Source organism: Cetorhinus maximus, chromosome 11 (genome assembly GCF_964194155.1).
Source record: "Cetorhinus maximus chromosome 11, sCetMax3.hap1.1, whole genome shotgun sequence".
NCBI classification, from domain to species: Eukaryota; Metazoa; Chordata; class Chondrichthyes; order Lamniformes; family Cetorhinidae; genus Cetorhinus; species Cetorhinus maximus.
Window position 1 is genome coordinate 7,300,718 of NC_135889.1, and position 19,026 is coordinate 7,319,743.

General features: G+C 52.2%; 1 protein-coding gene across 1 annotated transcript in view; it reads right to left on the reverse strand.

The window, feature by feature from the left end:
• The window catches only part of kiaa2012 (KIAA2012 ortholog), a 67,863-nt gene that overhangs the window by 15,987 nt on the left and 32,850 nt on the right, over positions 1-19,026 (reverse strand). Inside the window, exons 12-19 of the mRNA XM_078552802.1 lie at positions 17,539-17,667; positions 15,125-15,193; positions 12,832-12,900; positions 11,207-11,298; positions 9,096-9,147; positions 7,364-7,579; positions 1,549-1,663; positions 766-913 (exon numbers count right to left, since the gene is read on the reverse strand). Of these exons, the coding sequence (XP_078408928.1) occupies positions 766-913; positions 1,549-1,663; positions 7,364-7,579; positions 9,096-9,147; positions 11,207-11,298; positions 12,832-12,900; positions 15,125-15,193; positions 17,539-17,667 (890 nt within the window). The remainder of the gene's footprint in view (positions 1-765; positions 914-1,548; positions 1,664-7,363; positions 7,580-9,095; positions 9,148-11,206; positions 11,299-12,831; positions 12,901-15,124; positions 15,194-17,538; positions 17,668-19,026) is intronic.

Genomic DNA, 19,026 nt, shown 5'->3' on the forward strand with positions numbered 1-19,026 from the left:
TTATTCTTGTTAACATTCCCAATCCCAGCCTCATTCCGGTCAACATTCCCAACCCCAGGCCTCACCCCAGTCAACACTCCCAACCCCAGACCTAATTCCAGTCAACATTCCTAATCCCAGGCCTAATTCCAGTCAACACTCCCAATGCCAGGGCTCATTCCAGTCAACATTCCCAATCCCGGGGCTCATTCCAGTCAACACTCCCAATCCCAGGCCTCGTTCCAGTCAACACTCCCAATTCCAGGTCTCATTCCATTTAACACTTCCAATCCCAGCCTCATTCCAGTCAGCACTCCTAATCCCAGACCATTATCCCAGTGAACAAACCCAAACCCCTCTTCATCCCAGAAAATACGCTCATTCCCAAGTAACAGCTCGTGCCGCTGTTTGCGTACCTGAAGGTTTCGTCACATGACCTCCACCCACCCCCACAAAACCACCAAACCTTCCCCATTCTTCAATATTTTTCTAACAAAACTGTTAAAGGAACGAGCCCACCATTTTTTAATGTCCCTGTAATTCAATTCTCCTAGGTTGTTTGCACAAGGTCTGGAAGATTGATCTTTAATTACAGGAACACGGGACAATCTTGGAGGGTGGAGCCTGCTCCCAGGCCCCAGGCTGGGGCAGATAAACCTACTCCCAGGCTGTGGGGTGGGGGGGGGGTGGGGGATCAAGCTACACCTAGGCCCCTGCAGACAGCCATTTCAGGCCTCCAGACAGCTAACCCTCTGGGCCTAAATGGAGATTTCCACTCTAACTCACGGCCTTGAATCCAGCGCTCCCCTCGTTGAGTTGGTTCCGCAGCTCGGCGTCCTGGTCGTCGGCATCTGTCCCAGAATCCCCTGCGACCACATGGCCATCCGTTCGCAGGCGCCCCGTTCTCCCGTGACCGGGGGGGTGTCCGTCGTCGCTGTTCAGAACAGAACACGGCCCAGAGTTAGACACCAGGAGAGACGCTGAGGGGGAAAGGTTAGGGGATTGCGGTTTGCTCCGTTATGCTCACCCCAGCCCCAGCGCGGGGTGCAGGGGGAGGTGGGGGGATGGCGGCTGGCAGAATATGGGGAGTGCAATGCATTATTCCTCTGAGACAGAGGCTGTTGGATGGGAGCAGGCCCTCGGGTGCGACCTGCCTCCCCGAGCCCTCTGTTACTCCCTGATATAAAGTGGGGAAAAAGCCTGCACTCTGAGAATGATATACAAGCATGGAGGGAGGCCATTCAGCCCATCGTGCCCGTGCCAGCGCTTTGAAGGAGCTACCCGATTAATCCCACCTCCCCCGCCCTGCGCTACTCTTTCCCATAGCTCAGCAAACGATTCCCATCGAGCGGCTACCCAATTCCCTTCTGGAAGTTACCACTGAATCTGCTTCCACCGCCCTTTCAGACAGAGCATCGAACCGCAATGACTTGCTGAGTGAGACAAGGGTCTCCTCGCTTCTCCCCACCACTGCTTCTTTTGCCAATTATCCTAACTCTGTCTCGCCTCCCGCCAGTGGAAACTGTTTCTCCCTGTCTGCTCGGCCAACGTTAACCCAGTAACACTCACGCCGCATGGAGACTGCACAGCTCCCCCAGCTCCGCGGCCGCTGATGGGCTGTTGGGTTCTGCCTGGGACCAGCCTGACAGGGAGGAGATCACCGCCGACCTTCCATGAGTGGAACCTGAGGACAGGGAACAAGCAGAGTCAGTGCGAAAGAGGGGGCTTTTGTCGGGTAGCGGGTCCGCACCGCGCCCTCCCCGGGAGGGGTGGGGGGAGGCTGACCACACAGGGCCGGATTTTCACCTCCGAGTGGGAGGAGGGAATCCAGGCGCGAGATGCCAGGCTTGGCTTCTTTCCCGGAGGGAAGACAATTTTCCACTGCCTTCCCGACCCCCGCCCCGTTTCTATGGAGACTTTTCGCCATCGGGTAGGCCCTGGTATGTGCAAAACGCACACGCACCCCTTCCGAGGTCGGGGTCCCCATTTTGAGGACCACAGGAAAATTGCATTTCCTCCTGCACGTTACCTTTGTGTGTTGGTTTTGGAACTCCCCACCCACCCACCCCAAAAAAAAACGCACCTCATTGGACAAGAGTCTGCTGAGGAGTCGGGAACACCTTGAAAGGTAAGTTTTTAAAAAATTCATTCATGAGATGTGGGTGTCGCTGGCTGGGCCAGCATTTATTGCCCATCCCTAGTTACCCTTGATGGTAAGGTGGTGGTGAGCTGCCTTCTTGAGCCGCTGCAGTCCCTGTGGTGTAGGTACACCCACAGTGCTGTTAGGGAGGGAGTTCCAGGATTTTGACCCAGCGACAGTGAAGGAACGGCGATATATTTCCAAGTCAGGATGGTGAGAGACTTGGAGGGGAACTTCCAGGTGGTGGTGTTCCACCCTGTCCTCCTAGATGGTAGTGGTCGTGAGTTTGGAAGGTGCTATCGAAGGAGCCTTGGTGAATTCCTGCAGTGCATCTTGTAGATGGTACACACTGCTGCTACTGTGGGTTAGTGGTGGAGGGAGTGAATGTTTGTGGATGGATGCCATTCAAGCGGGGCTGCTTTGTCCTCGATGGTGTCCAGCTTCTTGAGTGTTGTGGGAGCTGCACTCATCCAGGCAAGTGGGGAGTATCCCATCACACTCCTGACTTGTGCCTTGTGATGGTGAACAGGCTTTGGGGAGTCAGGAGGTGAGTTACTCATCGCATGATTCCTAGCCTTTGACCTGTTCTTGTAGCCACAGTATTTATATGGCTAGCCCAGTTCAGTTTCTGGTCAATGGTAACCCCCCAGGATGTTGATAGTGGGAGATTCAGTGATGGTAATGCCAATGAACGTCAAGGAGTGATGGTTGGATTCTCTCTTGTTGGAGATGGTCATTGCCTGGCACTTGTGTGGCGTGAATGTTACTCGCCACTTATCAGCCCAAGCCTGGGTATGGTCCAGGTCTTGCTGCATTTGGACATGGACTGCTTCAGCATCTGAGGAGTCGCGAATGGTGCTGAACATTGTGCAATCATCAGCGAACATCCCCACTTCTGACCTTATGATGGAGGGAAGGTCATTGATGAAGCAGTTGAAGATGGTTGGGCCTAGGACACTACCCTGAGGAACTCCTGCAGTGATGACCTGGAGCTGAGATGACTGACGTCCAACAACCACAACCATGGTCCTTTGTATGACTCCAACCATTGGAGAGTGTTTTCCCTGATTCCCATTGACTCCAGTCCTTTTGTTAGGCAAGGGAATCAAAGGTTATTGAAGGTAGATGGGAATGTGGAATTCGAAACACAAACCGATCAGCCTTGATATTATTGAATGGCGGAGCAGGCTCGAGGGGCTGAATGGCCCCCTTGGGCTCCTATTTAGTACATTCATATGAAATTCACATACCACATTACTCATTTATGTGATAGGCAGAACATCTTTTAGGCTTGACAGCAGCATCCTGTTAGTGGTGAATACTACTGCATAGTAGCAGTGTGAAACAGCGAGCTTCACCTGTTGCTCAAACTCTGGAGCTACTTTGCCCTTCCAGGGTAACCTGAGGTAGACTTTTTTTTCAGCAATACTTAAGTGCAAAATGTTTTGACACCTTCATGTGTCACTAATGGATGCTGTTTTGCAATGTAGATGTGTTTTTAATGTAATGATTCATCATAGGGATCCATCCTGCAAAGGAAAGTTGACCCTTACATTGATTGGCATTGTGTAAAGGTTGTCATGCACTACAGTACATCTCCAATTGTCAAATGTGCCATAATGCATTAAAAAATGTCCTGTTAACCTTTGCTGCCTTGTTTTCTATTATGATTTAAATCAACTAACAGCTCAGGTTGTTTAAAACAACCCTGCTTTTGAAAGTTGAAAGAACTCAGCACCTGCTCCCCTCCATTGATTGACAAGCACTCTGTTTTGAGATGGAAATGGATCACCGATCTGTTCTGTCAGTTTCAGAAATGTCACTGGAAGCTTTTGTTTTGACAACTGGAACCACTATGAACGTTTGACTGGATTTCAAAAGCAAAAGAATGGCTTCAGTTGATCCAAGAATGATTGACAGTTTTAAGAGGCTGTAATAATAGAATATGACTTTGAAGTGGTTTCCTGTTTGTTTACAAACCTAATAGGTAAATAAAGGATTACAAATTTTTTTTACATTGGAGTAGACACTTTTCCAGTATCAATGATAGTGTGTTTGATTCAGGGTTTTATTAGATTGTGAGAGGCTTAATCTTTCTCCAATGATTTTAAAATAATTCCCATTGCTATTGCATGGCCCCTGTGGACTGTACATAGTGAATACTGGGTAAGTGGATATGGAGGATATATGGGGGGCATGGGGGTGACATGGGGGATCTGAGGGGACATGGGGGATCTTAGGGGGCATGGGGTGGTAGAGGTGTGGGTGAGGGGGTGAGGTGATGAGGGCACATGGGATGGCCTGGGCTGTCTGAGAAGGCACGGGTGGTATCGGGGTTGGGTGGGGAGTGAGGGGCGACGATTAGGGGGTCTTTAAATAACGTTGGAAGCTGGGCTGCTGTGCTGGAGAACCGAACCGAGCCTTCGAACCAGCCCCCTCTGCACCCACACTCCATCACGGATCACCATCTGCACTGAGTCTGGGTCCAGTGAGCAGAGACAGGGATTCTGGTCACATGGTATTTTGGAAGAAGCACAGTTAGGTTTTTCCACAAGAAAATCTCAGCCATGGTGTTAGTGTGAGTCAAGAGTTTGACACAGCTATCTGTTCAACAAATCATAATATTTTGTCCTGGTTATTTACAGAATAAAGCTCCCTCTACACTGTCCCCATCAAACACTCCCAGGGCAGGTACAGCACAGGGTTAGATACAGAGTAAAGCTCCCTCTACACTGTCCCCATCAAACACTCCCAGGGCAGGTACAGCATGGGATTAGATACAGAGTAAAGCTCCCTCTACACCGCCCCCATCAAACACTCCCAGGGCAGGTACAGCTTGGGATTAGATACAGAGTAAAGCTCCCTCTACACTGTCCCCATCAAACACTCCCAGGGCAGGTACAGCATGGGGTTAGATACAGAGTAAAGCTCCCTCTACACCGTCCCCATCAAACACTCCCAGGACAGGCACAGCACGGGGTTAGATACAGAGTAAAGCTCCCTCTACACTGTCCCCATCAAACACTCCCAGGACAGGCACAGCACGGGGTTAGATACAGAGTAAAGCTCCCTCTTTTTCCATCAAACATGAGAGTGGTCGCCCCATGATTGACATTAAAGTGTTGCCTTTCAGTGGAGTTCCGGTACTGTCCCGGAATGTGGATTTCTGTCCCGTGTCCTGGCTCTGGGCTTCCCAGGGCGGCATTTGTCCCAGATTTCTTTCGTGCCTGCATCTCTTGTGTCTGCGCACTGTGCTGCTTCTCTGAGAATTGTTTGGCTTTGGCAGGTGGATCTTTTTGTTTGGGGGGTGGTGCTGGGGTTGGTGAGGGGGGGAGGGGGAGGGGTTGCTGGGGTTGGTGGGTGGGGGGGAGGGGGAGGGGGATGTGGGATGGGGTTGGTGGGGCGTGGGGGGGGGGTGACGGGGGGTGCTGGGGTTGGTTGGGGGGAGGGAGAGGGGGGTTCTGGGGTTGGTGGGTGGGGGGAGGGGGAGGGGGGTGCTGGGGTTGGTGGGGGGGAGGGGGAGGGGGGTGCTGGGGTTGGTGGGGGGTGGGGGGGAAGGGGAGGGGGGGTGCTGGGGTTGGTGGGGGGGAGGGCGAGGGTGGTGCTGGGGTTGGTGGGGGGGCGAGGGGGAGGGTGGTGCTGGGGTTGGTGGGTGGGGGGGGGAGGGGGGTGTGGGATGGGGTTGGTGGGCGGGGGGAGGGGGGTGTGGGGTGGGGTTGGTGGGCGGGGGGAGGGGGGTGTGGGGTGGGGTTGGTGGGCGGGGGGAGGGGGGTGTGGGATGGGGTTGGTGGGCGGGGGGAGGGGGGTGTGGGATGGGGTTGGTGGGCGGGGGGGGAGGGGGGTGCTGGGGTTGGTGGGCAGGGGGGGGGGATTGTGGGATGGGGTTGGTGGGGGGGAGGGGGGTGCTGGGGTTGGTGCGTGGGGCGGGGGGGGTTGTGGGATGGGGTTGGTGGGTGGGGGGAGGGGGAGGGGGGTTGTGGGATGGGGTTGGTGGGGAGGGGAGCGCTGGGGTTGGTGGGGGGGAGGGGGAGGGGGGTGTCGGATGGGCTTGGTGGGGAGGGGGGGTGTGGGATGGGGTTGGTGGGGAGGGGGCGGAGGGGGGAGCTGTGGCATGGGGTTGGTGGGGGGGTGGGTGGGGGGGGAGGGGGAGGAGGGTGTGGGATGGGGTTGGTGGGGGGTGCGGGGGAGGGGGAGGAGGGTGTGGGATGGGGTTGGTGGGTGGGGGGGGAGGGGGGAGGGGGGTGTGGGATGGGGTTGGTGGGCGGGGGAGGAGGGGGGTGCTGGGGTTGGTGGGCAGGGGGGGGGATTGTGGGATGGGGTTGGTGGGGGGGAGGGGGGTGCTGGGGTTGGTGCGTGGGGCGGGGGGGGTTGTGGGATGGGGTTGGTGGGTGGGGGGAGGGGGAGGGGGGTTGTGGGATGGGGTTGGTGGGGAGGGGAGCGCTGGGGTTGGTGGGGGGGAGGGGGAGGGGGGTGTCGGATGGGCTTGGTGGGGAGGGGGGGTGTGGGATGGGGTTGGTGGGGAGGGGGCGGAGGGGGGAGCTGTGGCATGGGGTTGGTGGGGGGGTGGGTGGGGGGGGAGGGGGAGGAGGGTGTGGGATGGGGTTGGTGGGGGGTGCGGGGGAGGGGGAGGAGGGTGTGGGATGGGGTTGGTGGGTGGGGGGGGAGGGGGGAGGGGGGTGTGGGATGGGGTTGGTGGGGGGGGGTTGGGGGGGAGGGGGAGGGGGGTGTGGGATGGGGTTGGTGGGCGGGGGGGTGTGGTTGTGGGATGGGGTTGGTGGGTGGGGGGAGGGGGAGGGGGGTGTGGGTTGGGGTTAGTGGGTGGGGGGAGGGGGTGGGGGGAGGGGGAGGGGGGTGTGGGATGGGGGTGTGGGATGGGGTTGGTGGGTGGGGGGAGGAGTAATCACTGAACGTGTCATCTTCATTAATCTGGGACAGATGGGGGATCGATATCAGGGTTCGGAAGCCTCTGATCATATCTGACCTTTGCGAGATTGGAAAGAACTGAATTGATGTCATTAGAGCAGGAATTAGAGACAAAACCAAGGAACATGTAGCTTCACTTGGTCAACTCCCAGACCAGGGAAAGCTGGACTTCCACAGCAGAGATTGGGTAGTGTTCTTTGCTGCTTTGTATGTCATGTGTTCCTTGAATATTTTGCTGGTCAGAAATCTCTCCTGTCGATCAAGAAATTCCCTCATGTCCCTGATGACATCCTGAGGATTAGTTTATAATCCCCTGCTTACCGTGTGCCATTCCCTGGGCCGCCTCTCCCTCATGTACTGAATCGCGGGCTGAGTTTTGATGGGATCGGGAAGAATAGGAAGACTGGCGCAGATTCCCATCTTCGTCCAAGGCCATTTCATCCAGGTTGCCAGCGGCTCGTTGGCGACGGCGGTTGACCCTTGCCCTTCTGTTTGCGCCGACCTTTGCCCCTCTGGCTGTTCCGCTCTCCGGCCCTCCTGCCAATTCAATTCGATGTTAGGGGAATAAAGACACAAGTCACCAGTTTAAACTCTGGCCTAAGTTCCCCGCTTCGAACAGTTAGTTACCCGCAGGTTTCCTGGAGCTGCTCAGCTCTGCTCCCATCAGTGCAAAAGATGTGTAAAAAGGGTGCAAGTGATGGAACGACCTGTGGACCCATCTGTGAAGTCTTTAAAAAAAGCAAATTCAGGCTGTACCATGCAGACTGGAGGCAGCCAGATAAAGAGAGGAACAAGCCTTAGCTCTCTCACTCCACTTGCTAGTCACAACAATATCTTTTATGAGTTGCACAGAGTTAGAACCACTCATGCACCATCTGGACCTTGAGGGCAGCAGGGTAGGGCCCCCCTCCCTTGGCGAGGGGCACATAACTTGGCCAATCGGGACCTCCTACCCACCGTGGGGCAGCTTCAAGGCAGTAGTCACAGGATCCCTGCAGGTACCACCAATCCAGCCAGGGACGTGACTGATGCCACCTGGAAGGTGGTGGCATAGACACTGAGTCAAACCCTCTCACCCCCCCCCTAGGTTGGGCACTGAGTCCAAATTCCGAACCACTTGGAATCCAGACCAGCACAGCAAAAAGAGTTCAACGTACTCGCCGAGGCTGGCAAGGTAACACACTTGGCACCCTCTGTCCTCGCCTTCCTTGCCCGCTCTGCGCACCGGCAAACTCTCCAGCCTACAAAGCAACACTTCAGCAATTAGCCCTTTCACCCTGCTCTCTGGTTAAGGAACTTAACTCCTTAACCAGAGAGCAGGGTGAAAGGGCTAATTGCAGAAAAATCTCTGTTTCCTGCAGTTCGGCCACACAATTCTGCAAGAACTGGGACACCCATCCAAAAATCCCTTCCTCCCCTTTTAACAGTCTCACACACCCCCACCCCTCCCTCCCTCATCTCTGACCTCAGCTCTCCCACACCCTTTCGCACACACTCAACTTCACCACGTTACCCTCATTCACACCTACTGCTGGACAACATGGTCTTCCACTGCACTCACTGAAGGTAAGTTAGCCTTGTAAAGCCCTCGCCCTTGTCAAGGATATTGCCAGCCCCCAGGGGCTCTGTTGGCTGTTGTCTGCTTGGCACAGGGACATTCACACAGGCTCCCGAGATGGCCTGACGACAGGTGAGTTGTTGCAGGGGGCTGGGGGTGGGGACCTTGTGAGACCCAGTCAGAAGCAAGTGCAGGTCCTTGCAGAGAAATGTCCGACAGGAAATGGGTCTGGGGGGCGTTTCAAGCCACAGAAACCAGTGTGCGACGTTCCCATCTCTTTAGGCTCCCAAGCTCTCCACTTCCTCCAGCTCGTGCTGTTAGCTGGACCTGACGTACCTTGGTACAACTCACACTGAGCAGAGCGATCCCAGGTAACTCCCGCCTGCCATGCCTCAGCCTGACCCGCCCTGAGTGCCGGGTTGTGGCCCTACTGCCAGTGTTTGAATGGCTGCCCGGCGAGAGGAGACCCTATCGCCCTGACAGCCTGCTCCTTACCTGAGGAATCCCCGTCAGGGTCAGTCTGCCTCCGGCCCCCTCGCCTGAAAGCCTGAAGGAAAACGAACAGAAACCGGGTGAGGGGCCAAGGCTTCTCAGTGCGTAGGTGAGAACATTGTGAACAAAGCTTTAGAGCAATGTGTACCCCGAATAAAATACGTCAAAGGCTTCGCGCAGGCTGCCTCGGCCTACCTGAACTGTATTGAAGCAGAGCCTCCGGAATTAGGCCCCATCAGAGAGAGAAGCGACATGAGCCCCCCCTGGAGAGCCTTTGGCTCACCTCAATGGATCATTCGGGGTTTACCTGGGCACAAAACCGAGCTCAAATCCTACTGGGCGAAGCCGCGAAGCTGAAACCAATACCTCGGGCGCCAAAGGAACAACCGTCAAAACTCAACTGGTTCACGAGTGTCCTTCAGAGAGAGGGACCTGTACCAACCCAAACCTTCAGTCGAGCTTGGCCTACATGTGAATCCAGTCCCACCCTACACGATTGACTCTTAGTGCCCTCGGGGCAACGAGGATGGGCAGTAAATGGCCTCTTGCCAGAGTCGCCCACATTCCAAGAATAAATCTTTTCTTAAAGGAACTAACAGCTGATGATTAGGGAGGCTAATCGCCCCAGGCCACTTGCTGGTTAATCCTTGGGCTTTCAAACTACCTCCCAGCCCAGTTATTCCAGCCAGTGTGTCTCGCTACCCCTGCACTGGTTCTACTTGAATAGCTGGTGCTCTGGTGATGGGATTGTGGAGTCCATTCCCCTTCCTCATCCCTGTGTTTCGGGGCCACTCCAGTGGATCCACTGCGACACAATTCCTCCCTCTGGCTGAATGCCGTCCAGCTCAGGCCAGAGGCCAGGCCCGGAATGGGTGCCATCCCTCAGAGAGGAGGCTGGTGAATGCCCCCCACTGCCCAAGCCTTCAAAAGCCCCGGGGCTCAGTGTCGAACTGAATGAAGACCCGCCTCAGTGGGGGTGGTGGGGGTTGGCGGCATGGGGGCTGGTGGTGTGGGGGCAGGGGGGGTTGGACATCATCAGACGCTCACCTGTGGGCTACTGCCTTTCAACTCTTCACAAGCTGTCAACTCCAGAAGCGGAGGTGGGTGGCGCAACAGACTTAGAGAACACTGAGCTTCTCAAAGGTCACCACCTCACTCAGTACCCCCAAGCCAATCACAGCTGGGAGGAGGGAGGATGTTAATCCAGTTCGAACTAAACCAGAACTGTCCAAAACAGTGAGCTCAGCCCCAGTCAATGCCAGAGGATGCAAACCACCAGACAGTAATGCAACCACCCTGGATCCCAATCACTGTGGCTCAACTCCCAGAGAGGGTAGGGAGCAGAACCAACGAAGACCTCAGGAGAGGACAGAATCAACAAAGGCATGCTAAGTTAGGCCTGTGAACACACGATGGTCTGTGCCACATCTTTAGCGCTGGGCAACTTCTCAAGATTCTGAATTCAGCTGTGGTTCCAATGGAGAATGTCACCAACAAAGACCCAGCCAACAGAGCGATGGCAAAATTGAAGATGAGATATCACCTTAATTTCTCCAGGTGCAGTATGGAGTTAGATACAGAGTAAAGCTCCCTCTACACTGTCCCCATCAAACACTCCCAGGACAGGTACAGCATGAGGTTAGATACAGATTAAAGCTCCCTGTACACTGTCCCCATCAAACACTCCCAGGACAGGTACAGCACGGGGTTAGATACAGAGTAAAGCTCCCTCTACACGGTCCCCATCAAACACTCCCAGGACAGGTACAGCACGGGGTTAGATACAGAGTAAAGCTCCCTCTACACTGTCCCCATCAAACACTCCCAGGACAGGTACAGCACGGGGTTAGATACAGAGTAAAGCTCCCTGTACAGTGAGCCTCTGCTGTGTCAAGCTGACATGTATTTCTGGACACTATCCATTTTGTAACATCCTGTGTGGTAATTGGAGCTTTGTTTGGAAGTCAGATCCCACTGGGAGCAGAGCTCTGATGTATTTGCAGAGTTGTGTACTGACAGTGGTGTGATATAGGCTCATTAAGGTCCTCGTTTTCTTCCTGTACAGGGAAGTAAAATCGTGCCCTGGTTCTTGGAGAAGCTGAATTGGCACTGACCTTCCTCCCCGCACGATTTCGCTTCGAGCTCATGTGTGTTGACCCTGGGGACTGACCAGACTCTCCGTCGCTTCCGGAAACAATGTCAGCATCTACAGCAGGAAGGAATGAGGCGGAAGGGATGTCACTGGATGTAGAATCAAATAGAGTAAAGAATCTTGCAGCAGAGAAGGGGGCCATTCAGCCCATCATTTTCTGTGCTTTCTGTTTGAAGGAGCATTCCAATTCGGCCCACTCCCCTTCTTTCTCCTTACCACCCCGCAAATATTCCTTTGTCAAATATTTATCCAATTCTCCTTTGAACGTTCCCATGAACCTATTTTCACTGCTGTTTCAGGCAGTGCGTTCCACAGCATAACTGTTTTACATCTTATATATGTCAAACAGTACAGAGATGACACTAGTTTCTAAGTGAGCAACAGGTTTATTTACAAGAGTTTTAAAACAGCTTTGCAAGCACAAAATGTCCGCACTCGTGCTGACAGCTCAGCATCTAGAAGCTTCTGTCGTCTCTATTTACTTTGCTTTCAGTCCACACCCAGGCTTAACCATTAAAGCACAGTGAGCGTAGATCAGTTAGCAGCCTTGCACTCTGTCACTGGGCTCTCATTGTCCAGTACTCTGCCCCGCTGGACATGTAGCCGGGTTTGCCAATCTCCCACAGTCGGTTGGGTGGTGCCTCTGGGATAATGCCCAGCTCTGGAGGGTATCTGACATGCCGAGAGCGGAATGGGTACCCCGGGGGTTGTGTCAGAGTGCAGTCTGTGAGAGACTGAGATTGTGATTAAGTGGCCATTTTTATCAGATTACGGAGTCAACATCTTCCCACCAGACACCAAAACCCCAGCAATTCAGGCACAGGTTGACAGAGCAAAGGATTCGTGCATGTTGTGCCAGGGGTCACTGGACAGGGATCGGGAGCAGGAACCCTGGCTGATTTCCTCTCTCTCTCTAAACCAGGGGTCACTGGACAGGGATCAGGAGCAGGAACCCTGGCTGATTTCCCCTCTCTCTTTCTAACCCAGGGGTCACTGGACAGGGATCAGGAGCAGGAACCCTGGCTGATTTCCTCTCTCTCTCTCTCTAACTCAGGGGTCACTGGACAGTGATCAGGAGCAGGAACCCTGGCTGATTTCCCCTCTCTCTTTCTAACCCAGGGGTCACTGGACAGGGATCGGGAGCAGGAACCCTGGCTGATTTCCTCTCTCTCTCTCTAACCCAGGGGTCACTGGACAGTGATCAGGAGCAGGAACCCTGGCTGATTTCCCCTCTCTCTTTCTAACCCAGGGGTCACTGGACAGGGATCAGGAGCAGGAACCCTGGCTGATTTCCTCTCTCTCTCTCTCTAACCCAGGGGTCACTGGACCGTGATCTGGAACAGGAGCAACTAACCTAGTCCCACCCTACCCACTGCCCCCCCACTATCTTTTCTTTGTAGCCCTGCAAATACTTTTTCTTCAGATAATTGTCCAACTCCCTTCTGAGGGTCACGATTGAATCTGCCTCCACCACACTCTCAGGCAGTGCATTCCAGATCCTAACCACTCGCTGCGTACAAATCTACTGTGTAAAAGTCTCTCTGAGTTGTTTGTTATCTCTCGGTTTGGTCCCATTCACTAACTCACCTTCCAGTTCCTGGTTAGTAACTAGTCCAGCCTTCTCGCTACTGATATCACCCTCAAGTGGCAGGTAGTCTATAAAATAAACAAAACCTGTTACCATGGACACTTCATACAGGAGAAACTGCTCCTACAGCATCCCAGATCTAAAGCCCCCCCCCCTCTCAGCCTATCAGATCACTGCTTGCTGCTTGGTCCTCCCCAAAGCCTGTCCACCATCTACAAGGCACAAGTCAGGAGTGTGATGGAATACTCCCCACTTGCCTGGATGAGTGCAGCTCCAGCCACACTCAAAAAGCTCAACAACATCCAAGACAAAGCAGCCCCGCTTGATTGGCACCCCATCCACCACCTTCAACATTCACTCTCTTTACCACCGACGCACAGTAGCAGCAGTGTGTGTACCATCTACAAGATGCACTGCAGCAACTCACCAAGGCTCCTTCAACAGCACTTTCCAAACTCGCAACCTCTATCGCCTTGAAGGACAAGGTTAGCAGGCATATGGGAACACCACCGCCTCACAGTTCCTGGAGGGGTGGTGACATAGTGGTATTGCTGCTGGACTAGTATCCCAAAGACACAGGGTAATCCTCTGGGGACCTGGGTTCAAATCCCACCATGAGATGGTGAAATTTGAATTCAATAAAAATCTGGCATTAGAAGTTCGATGATGACCACAAAACCCATCTGGTTCACTAATACCCTACATGTGACTCCAGACCCACAACAACATGGTTGACTCTTAAAAAAAATGCCCTCTGAATTAGGGATGGGCAATCTATAATCCTAGCAACATCTACATTCCATGAATGAATGAAAAAAAAAGTCACCCACCATCCTGACTTGTTGCTGGGTCAACATCCTGGAACTCCCTCCCTAACAGCACTGTGGATGTACCTACACCACATGGACTGCAGCTCTTCAAGAAGGCAGCTCACCACCACCTTCTCAAGGGGCAATTAGAGATGGGCAACAAATGCTGGCCATGCCAGCAACACTCAAATCCAATGAATGAGAAACAAAATGAGGAGGAGTTTATTGAGTTAGCACATGGAGGTCAAGGAGCACCGGGATCTGAGAACACTTGGGAGAGAATAGAGGGAGCCGGGTAGTAACCGAGGGTTACTAAGAGTTCTTTGATGTACTCTGCTAAAAACGGCAAAGAAAAGAAGTGAACAGTTGTAATGTTTAGCCTGACATTTAACCAGCATGCTTTGAGAAAAATGGGAGCAACACTGGTTATTTCTCTTTTAAAAAGTTGCTGAACTGTGAGGTGTATACGGACAGTGCTACCCGAGGTACTGGGGCTGTGTAGGGGGCCCGTCTGCTGCTAAAACCAAGAACGACATCTGCTAAGACAACATAACACTTTGGAGTTCCCTATCTGGAAAACCGCCAACTCAACTTTGAGTCAAAGATCAAATGAATGCCTATTGGTAGCTTTGGGCAGGATGGAAAACTACTGGAACTGTGTACAAGGCAGCGGCTTTCAAACTTCAGTACTGTAGTCAGGAAGGAGGGAGCCCGACCATTTACTACAGTAAACAGAGCTGGCCCGCTTCGGGGTGCTTATATAACCAGTTACAACGTATTTGAACATTGTAGTGCAAGAGCATTCAACTGCCAAGAGTAGTGCAGTAAGGGAACAGTGTTGCAGTATAATTTTTATAATCTTGTATTGAAATCAACGAATCTCACAACACATATGAACTTTTCGGTGAGTCATCAATTTACTCTCAAAATTTCTGGGTCAAAACGAACTACTAACCTGGATATTGAAAGGCTTTCAGAATGGGTGACTGCAAGGGGACCTGAGTAGGGATTGATGACACTTCCAAATCCTGCATTTTGTTTTAAGCAAACGTTCTTACTACCTGACTCGGAGGTTTGAATGTGCTCCGTTATTCTTGGGTTCGAGCTAAACAGATAGGCTTCAGGTCTGTCTCAGGGAACACTGGGCAGTGATCAGGGCTCAGGAGTTTGTGGGTTCAAGTCCCACACCACCGATTTGAGCACATATTCCAGGCTGACGCTCCAGTGCAGTACTGAGAGAGGGCTGCACTGTCTGAGGTGCTGTCTTTGGAATGAGCCATTAAACCAAAGCCCCCTCTGCCCTCTCAGGTGGATGTGTTAGATCCCATGCCCACTATTTTGAAGAGCAGGAGGGGAGTTCTCCCAGTTTCTTGGCCAATATTGATCCCTCAAAACAGCATCATTAAAAAACAGATGTACACTCTAGTCCTAAAACGCCCCCAAGGTGTTTGGTTTCTATGTTCAGTCCCATTCACTAACTCACCTTCCCGTGCCTGGTTAGTAATTAGTCCGGCCTGCTCACGACTGACACTGCTCGCAAGTGGAATGTGCCCTGCAAAATAAGGGAACCCAGTTACCATGGAGACCTCAATCAGGAGAAACCTGTTCCTACAGCGTTCCATATCTAAAGCCCCCTCTCCGCCCATCAGATCACTGCTGGCTGCTGGATCCTGGGTTTCCATTCTTAGAACCAGGATTGGATTTTACAAGGATCGGACCTCATTACAGCCTTGTTCCAAACATGGACAAAAAATCTGAACTCCAGAGGTGAGGTGAGAGTGACTGCCCTTGACTTCAAGGAAGAATTTAACCAAGTGTGGCATCAAGGAGCCCTAGCAAAACTGGAGTCAATGGGAATCAGGGGGAGAATTCTCTGCTGGTTGGAGTCATACCTGGCACAAAGGAAGATGGCTGTGGTTGTGGGAGGTCAATCATCTCAGTTCCAAGGCATCACTGCAGGAGTTCCTCAGGGTAGTGCCCTAGGCCCAACCATCTTCAGCTGCTTCATCAATGACCTTCCTTCCATCATAAGGTCAGAAGTGGGATGTTTATTGATGATTGCACAATGTTCAGTACCATTCACAACTCTTCAGATGCTGAAGCAGTCCTTGTCCAAATGCTGCAAGACCTGGACAATATCCAGGCTTGGGCTGATCAGTGGCAAGTAACATTCGTGCCACACGAGTGCCAGGCATTGGCCATCTCCAACAAGAGAATCTAACCATCGTCCCATGATGTTCAATGGCATTACCATCGCTGAATCCCCCACTATCAACATCCTGTGACTTACCATTGACCAGAAACTGAACTGGACCAGCCATATAAATAAATACTGTGGCTACAAGAGCAGGTCAGATGCTGGGAATTCTATGGCGAGTAGCTCACCTCCTGACTCCCCAAAGCCTGTCCACCATCTACAAGGCACAAGTCAGGAGTGTGATGGAATACTCCCCACTTGCCTGGATGAGTGCAGCTCCCATAACTCTCAAGCTCAACACCATCCAGGACAAAGCAGCCACTTGATCAGCACCCCAACCACCACCTTCAACATCCACTCCCTCCACCACCGACGCACAGTGGCAGCAGTGTGTACCAGCTACAAGATGCACTGCAGGAACTCACCAAATCGCCTATGACCTGACAGCACCTTCCAAATCCACAACCCCTACCATCTAGAAGGACAAGGGCAGCAGATAGATGGGAACACCACCACCTGGAAGTTCCCCTCCAAGTCACTCACCATCCTGGCTTGGAAATATAACGCCGTTCTTTCACTGCCACTGGGTCAAAATCCTGGAACACTCTACAACACTGTGGGTGTACCTACACCACAAGGGATTGTAGCAGTTCGAGAAGGCGCCTCAACATCACCTTCTCAAGGGCAATTAGGGATGGGCAACAAATCATTGCCAGCAACACTCACATCCCATGAAAGAATGAAAGAACAGAAAATGCTGGAAAACTCTTTGTCGGTCAGGAAGCATCTGTGGAGGGAGGGAACATGGGGTTAATATTTCAGGTCGATGATCTTTCAGCAGATCTGGAGAGACCCACAGTGTAAAATGATAACCTTCACTTCCTCTCCTTACCAGGCTGCCTGACCTCTGGAGATGTTTTTATTACCTTAGGAACTGGGGAGTATTAATACGCAATGTTTGCTTCATGAGCTTAAATGGCTGGGTAGACTCCATCGGGGAGTGAGTACATGGGCTGTGAGAGGAGATTACATGCACGCACACACGCATACACACACACACGCATACACACACACACACACGCACACACACACATACACATGCACACACACTGGTTGTACTGTACAGACACACACACACACACACACACACACACCTCAGGTATATTGTAGACACACACACACACACACACACACAAACACTAACGCACACACACTGGTTGTACTGTACAGACACACACACACACACATGCCTCGGGTATATTGTAGACACACACACACACACTCACACATACACTACGCACACATACATACTGGGTTGTACTGTATAGGCACACACATACCCCAGGTGTATTGTATACACACACACACACAGGGTGTACTGTACAGACACATACACACACATAGACACACACACACAGCCACACATACACACGCACACACACCGGGGGTATCGTACAGATTCACATACCATCACACACTAACAGACACATCTCATGGACCGTACAGACACACTGCAGACAGGACAGACAGCATCCTCATTGCGATCACCAGACTCAGGCCACAAGTCTGGTGACCCAACATGGGATAAGAGATAAGTTGCTCGCTTCAAACCTTCTCCTTTCCCCTCAGGGACAGGACTGTTTGCAAGGAGGAGAAACCTCCTCAAGTTTCCAGAAGGCCGATCCAGGAGAATTTCTCACCTTGCTGACGAGGGACGTTGGTCAGCAAGCTGCCATTGGGGCTTTGGAAAGATCCCAACCAGGAAAGCCGCACAATCTCCCCATCAGGGGCCATGAGGAGGCTACCCACCGAGACGTCCTTCTGAACTTCTACAGAAAGAAAGAATAAAATACACTCAACAATCTGAGCAGCACCATCGAATGGCCCAATAAACCCAGTCTCCTGTCATTATAGTTTTAATTCCTGTAATTATATCAGGTAATTTCAACTTTCCCAACATTAATTGGGATAGACATAGTGTTAAGGGCTTGGATGGAGTGGATTTCTTGAAATGTGTACAGGAGAACTTTTTAGGTCAACATGTAGAGGGTCCAACAAGGGACGGCGCAGTGCTGGACCTAATTCTGGGGAATGAAGCCAGACTGAGGTGGTGGTGGGGGAGCATTTTAGCGATAGCGACCACAACATGGTACAATTTAAGTTTGCTATGGACAAAGAAATAGACAAAATGTTTTGGATTGGGGGAGAGCAGGTTTAAGTAAAATGAGGCAGGATCTGGCCAAGGTAGACTGGGAACAGCTACTTGTGGGGAAATCTACAGAGGAGCAGTGGGGGGTGTTCAAAAAGGAAAGGGGGAAGGTACAGGCTCAGTATGTTCCTCTAGGGTGAAAGGAAGGAGTAACAAGCCCAGAGAACCATGGATGACCAGAGATATTCAGGATACGAGGAGAATGAAAAGAGAGGCTTTTAGCAGGTACAAGGGAAGCAAATCAGCGGATGCATTAGTGGAGTACAGAAAGTGCAGGGTGGAGCTTAAGAAAGCAAATAGGAGAGCAAAGAGGGGATATGAGAAAGCTCTGGCTGGTAAAAGTAGGGAAAATCCCAAGATATTCTGTAAGTATATCAATGGGAAGAGGATAACCAGGGAAAGAGTAGGGCCCATAAGGGACCAAGGGGGCAATCTATGGATGGAGCCAGAGGACATCGGTAGAGTGTTGAACGATTGCTTCTCATCCATCTTCACCCAAGAGAATGAGGATGAAGGTATCGAACTCGGGGGGAGAGACTACGAGGTTCTTAAGCAAATTGATATAGGGAGTGACAAGGTATTGGAGGTAAAAGCAAAAAACTGCGGATGCTGGAAATCCAAAACAAAAACAAAAATACCTGGAAAAACTCAGCAGGTCTGACAGCATCTGCGGAGAGGAACACAGTTAAACTTTCAAGTCCGTATGACTCTTTAACAGACTCATACAGACTCGAAACGTTAACTGTGTTCCTCTCCACAGATGCTGTCAGACCTGCTGAGTTTTTCAAGGTATTGGAGGTGTTGGCAGGCATAAAAGTGGACAAATCTCCAGGTCTGGATGATTTGTGTCCCAGACTGCTGAGGGAGGCAAGGGAGGAGATCGCAGGGGCTCTGACCCAAATTTTTAATTCCTCTCTGGCCACGGGGGAGGTGCCAGAGGACTGGAGAACAACTAAAGTGGCTCCGCTATTTAAGAAGG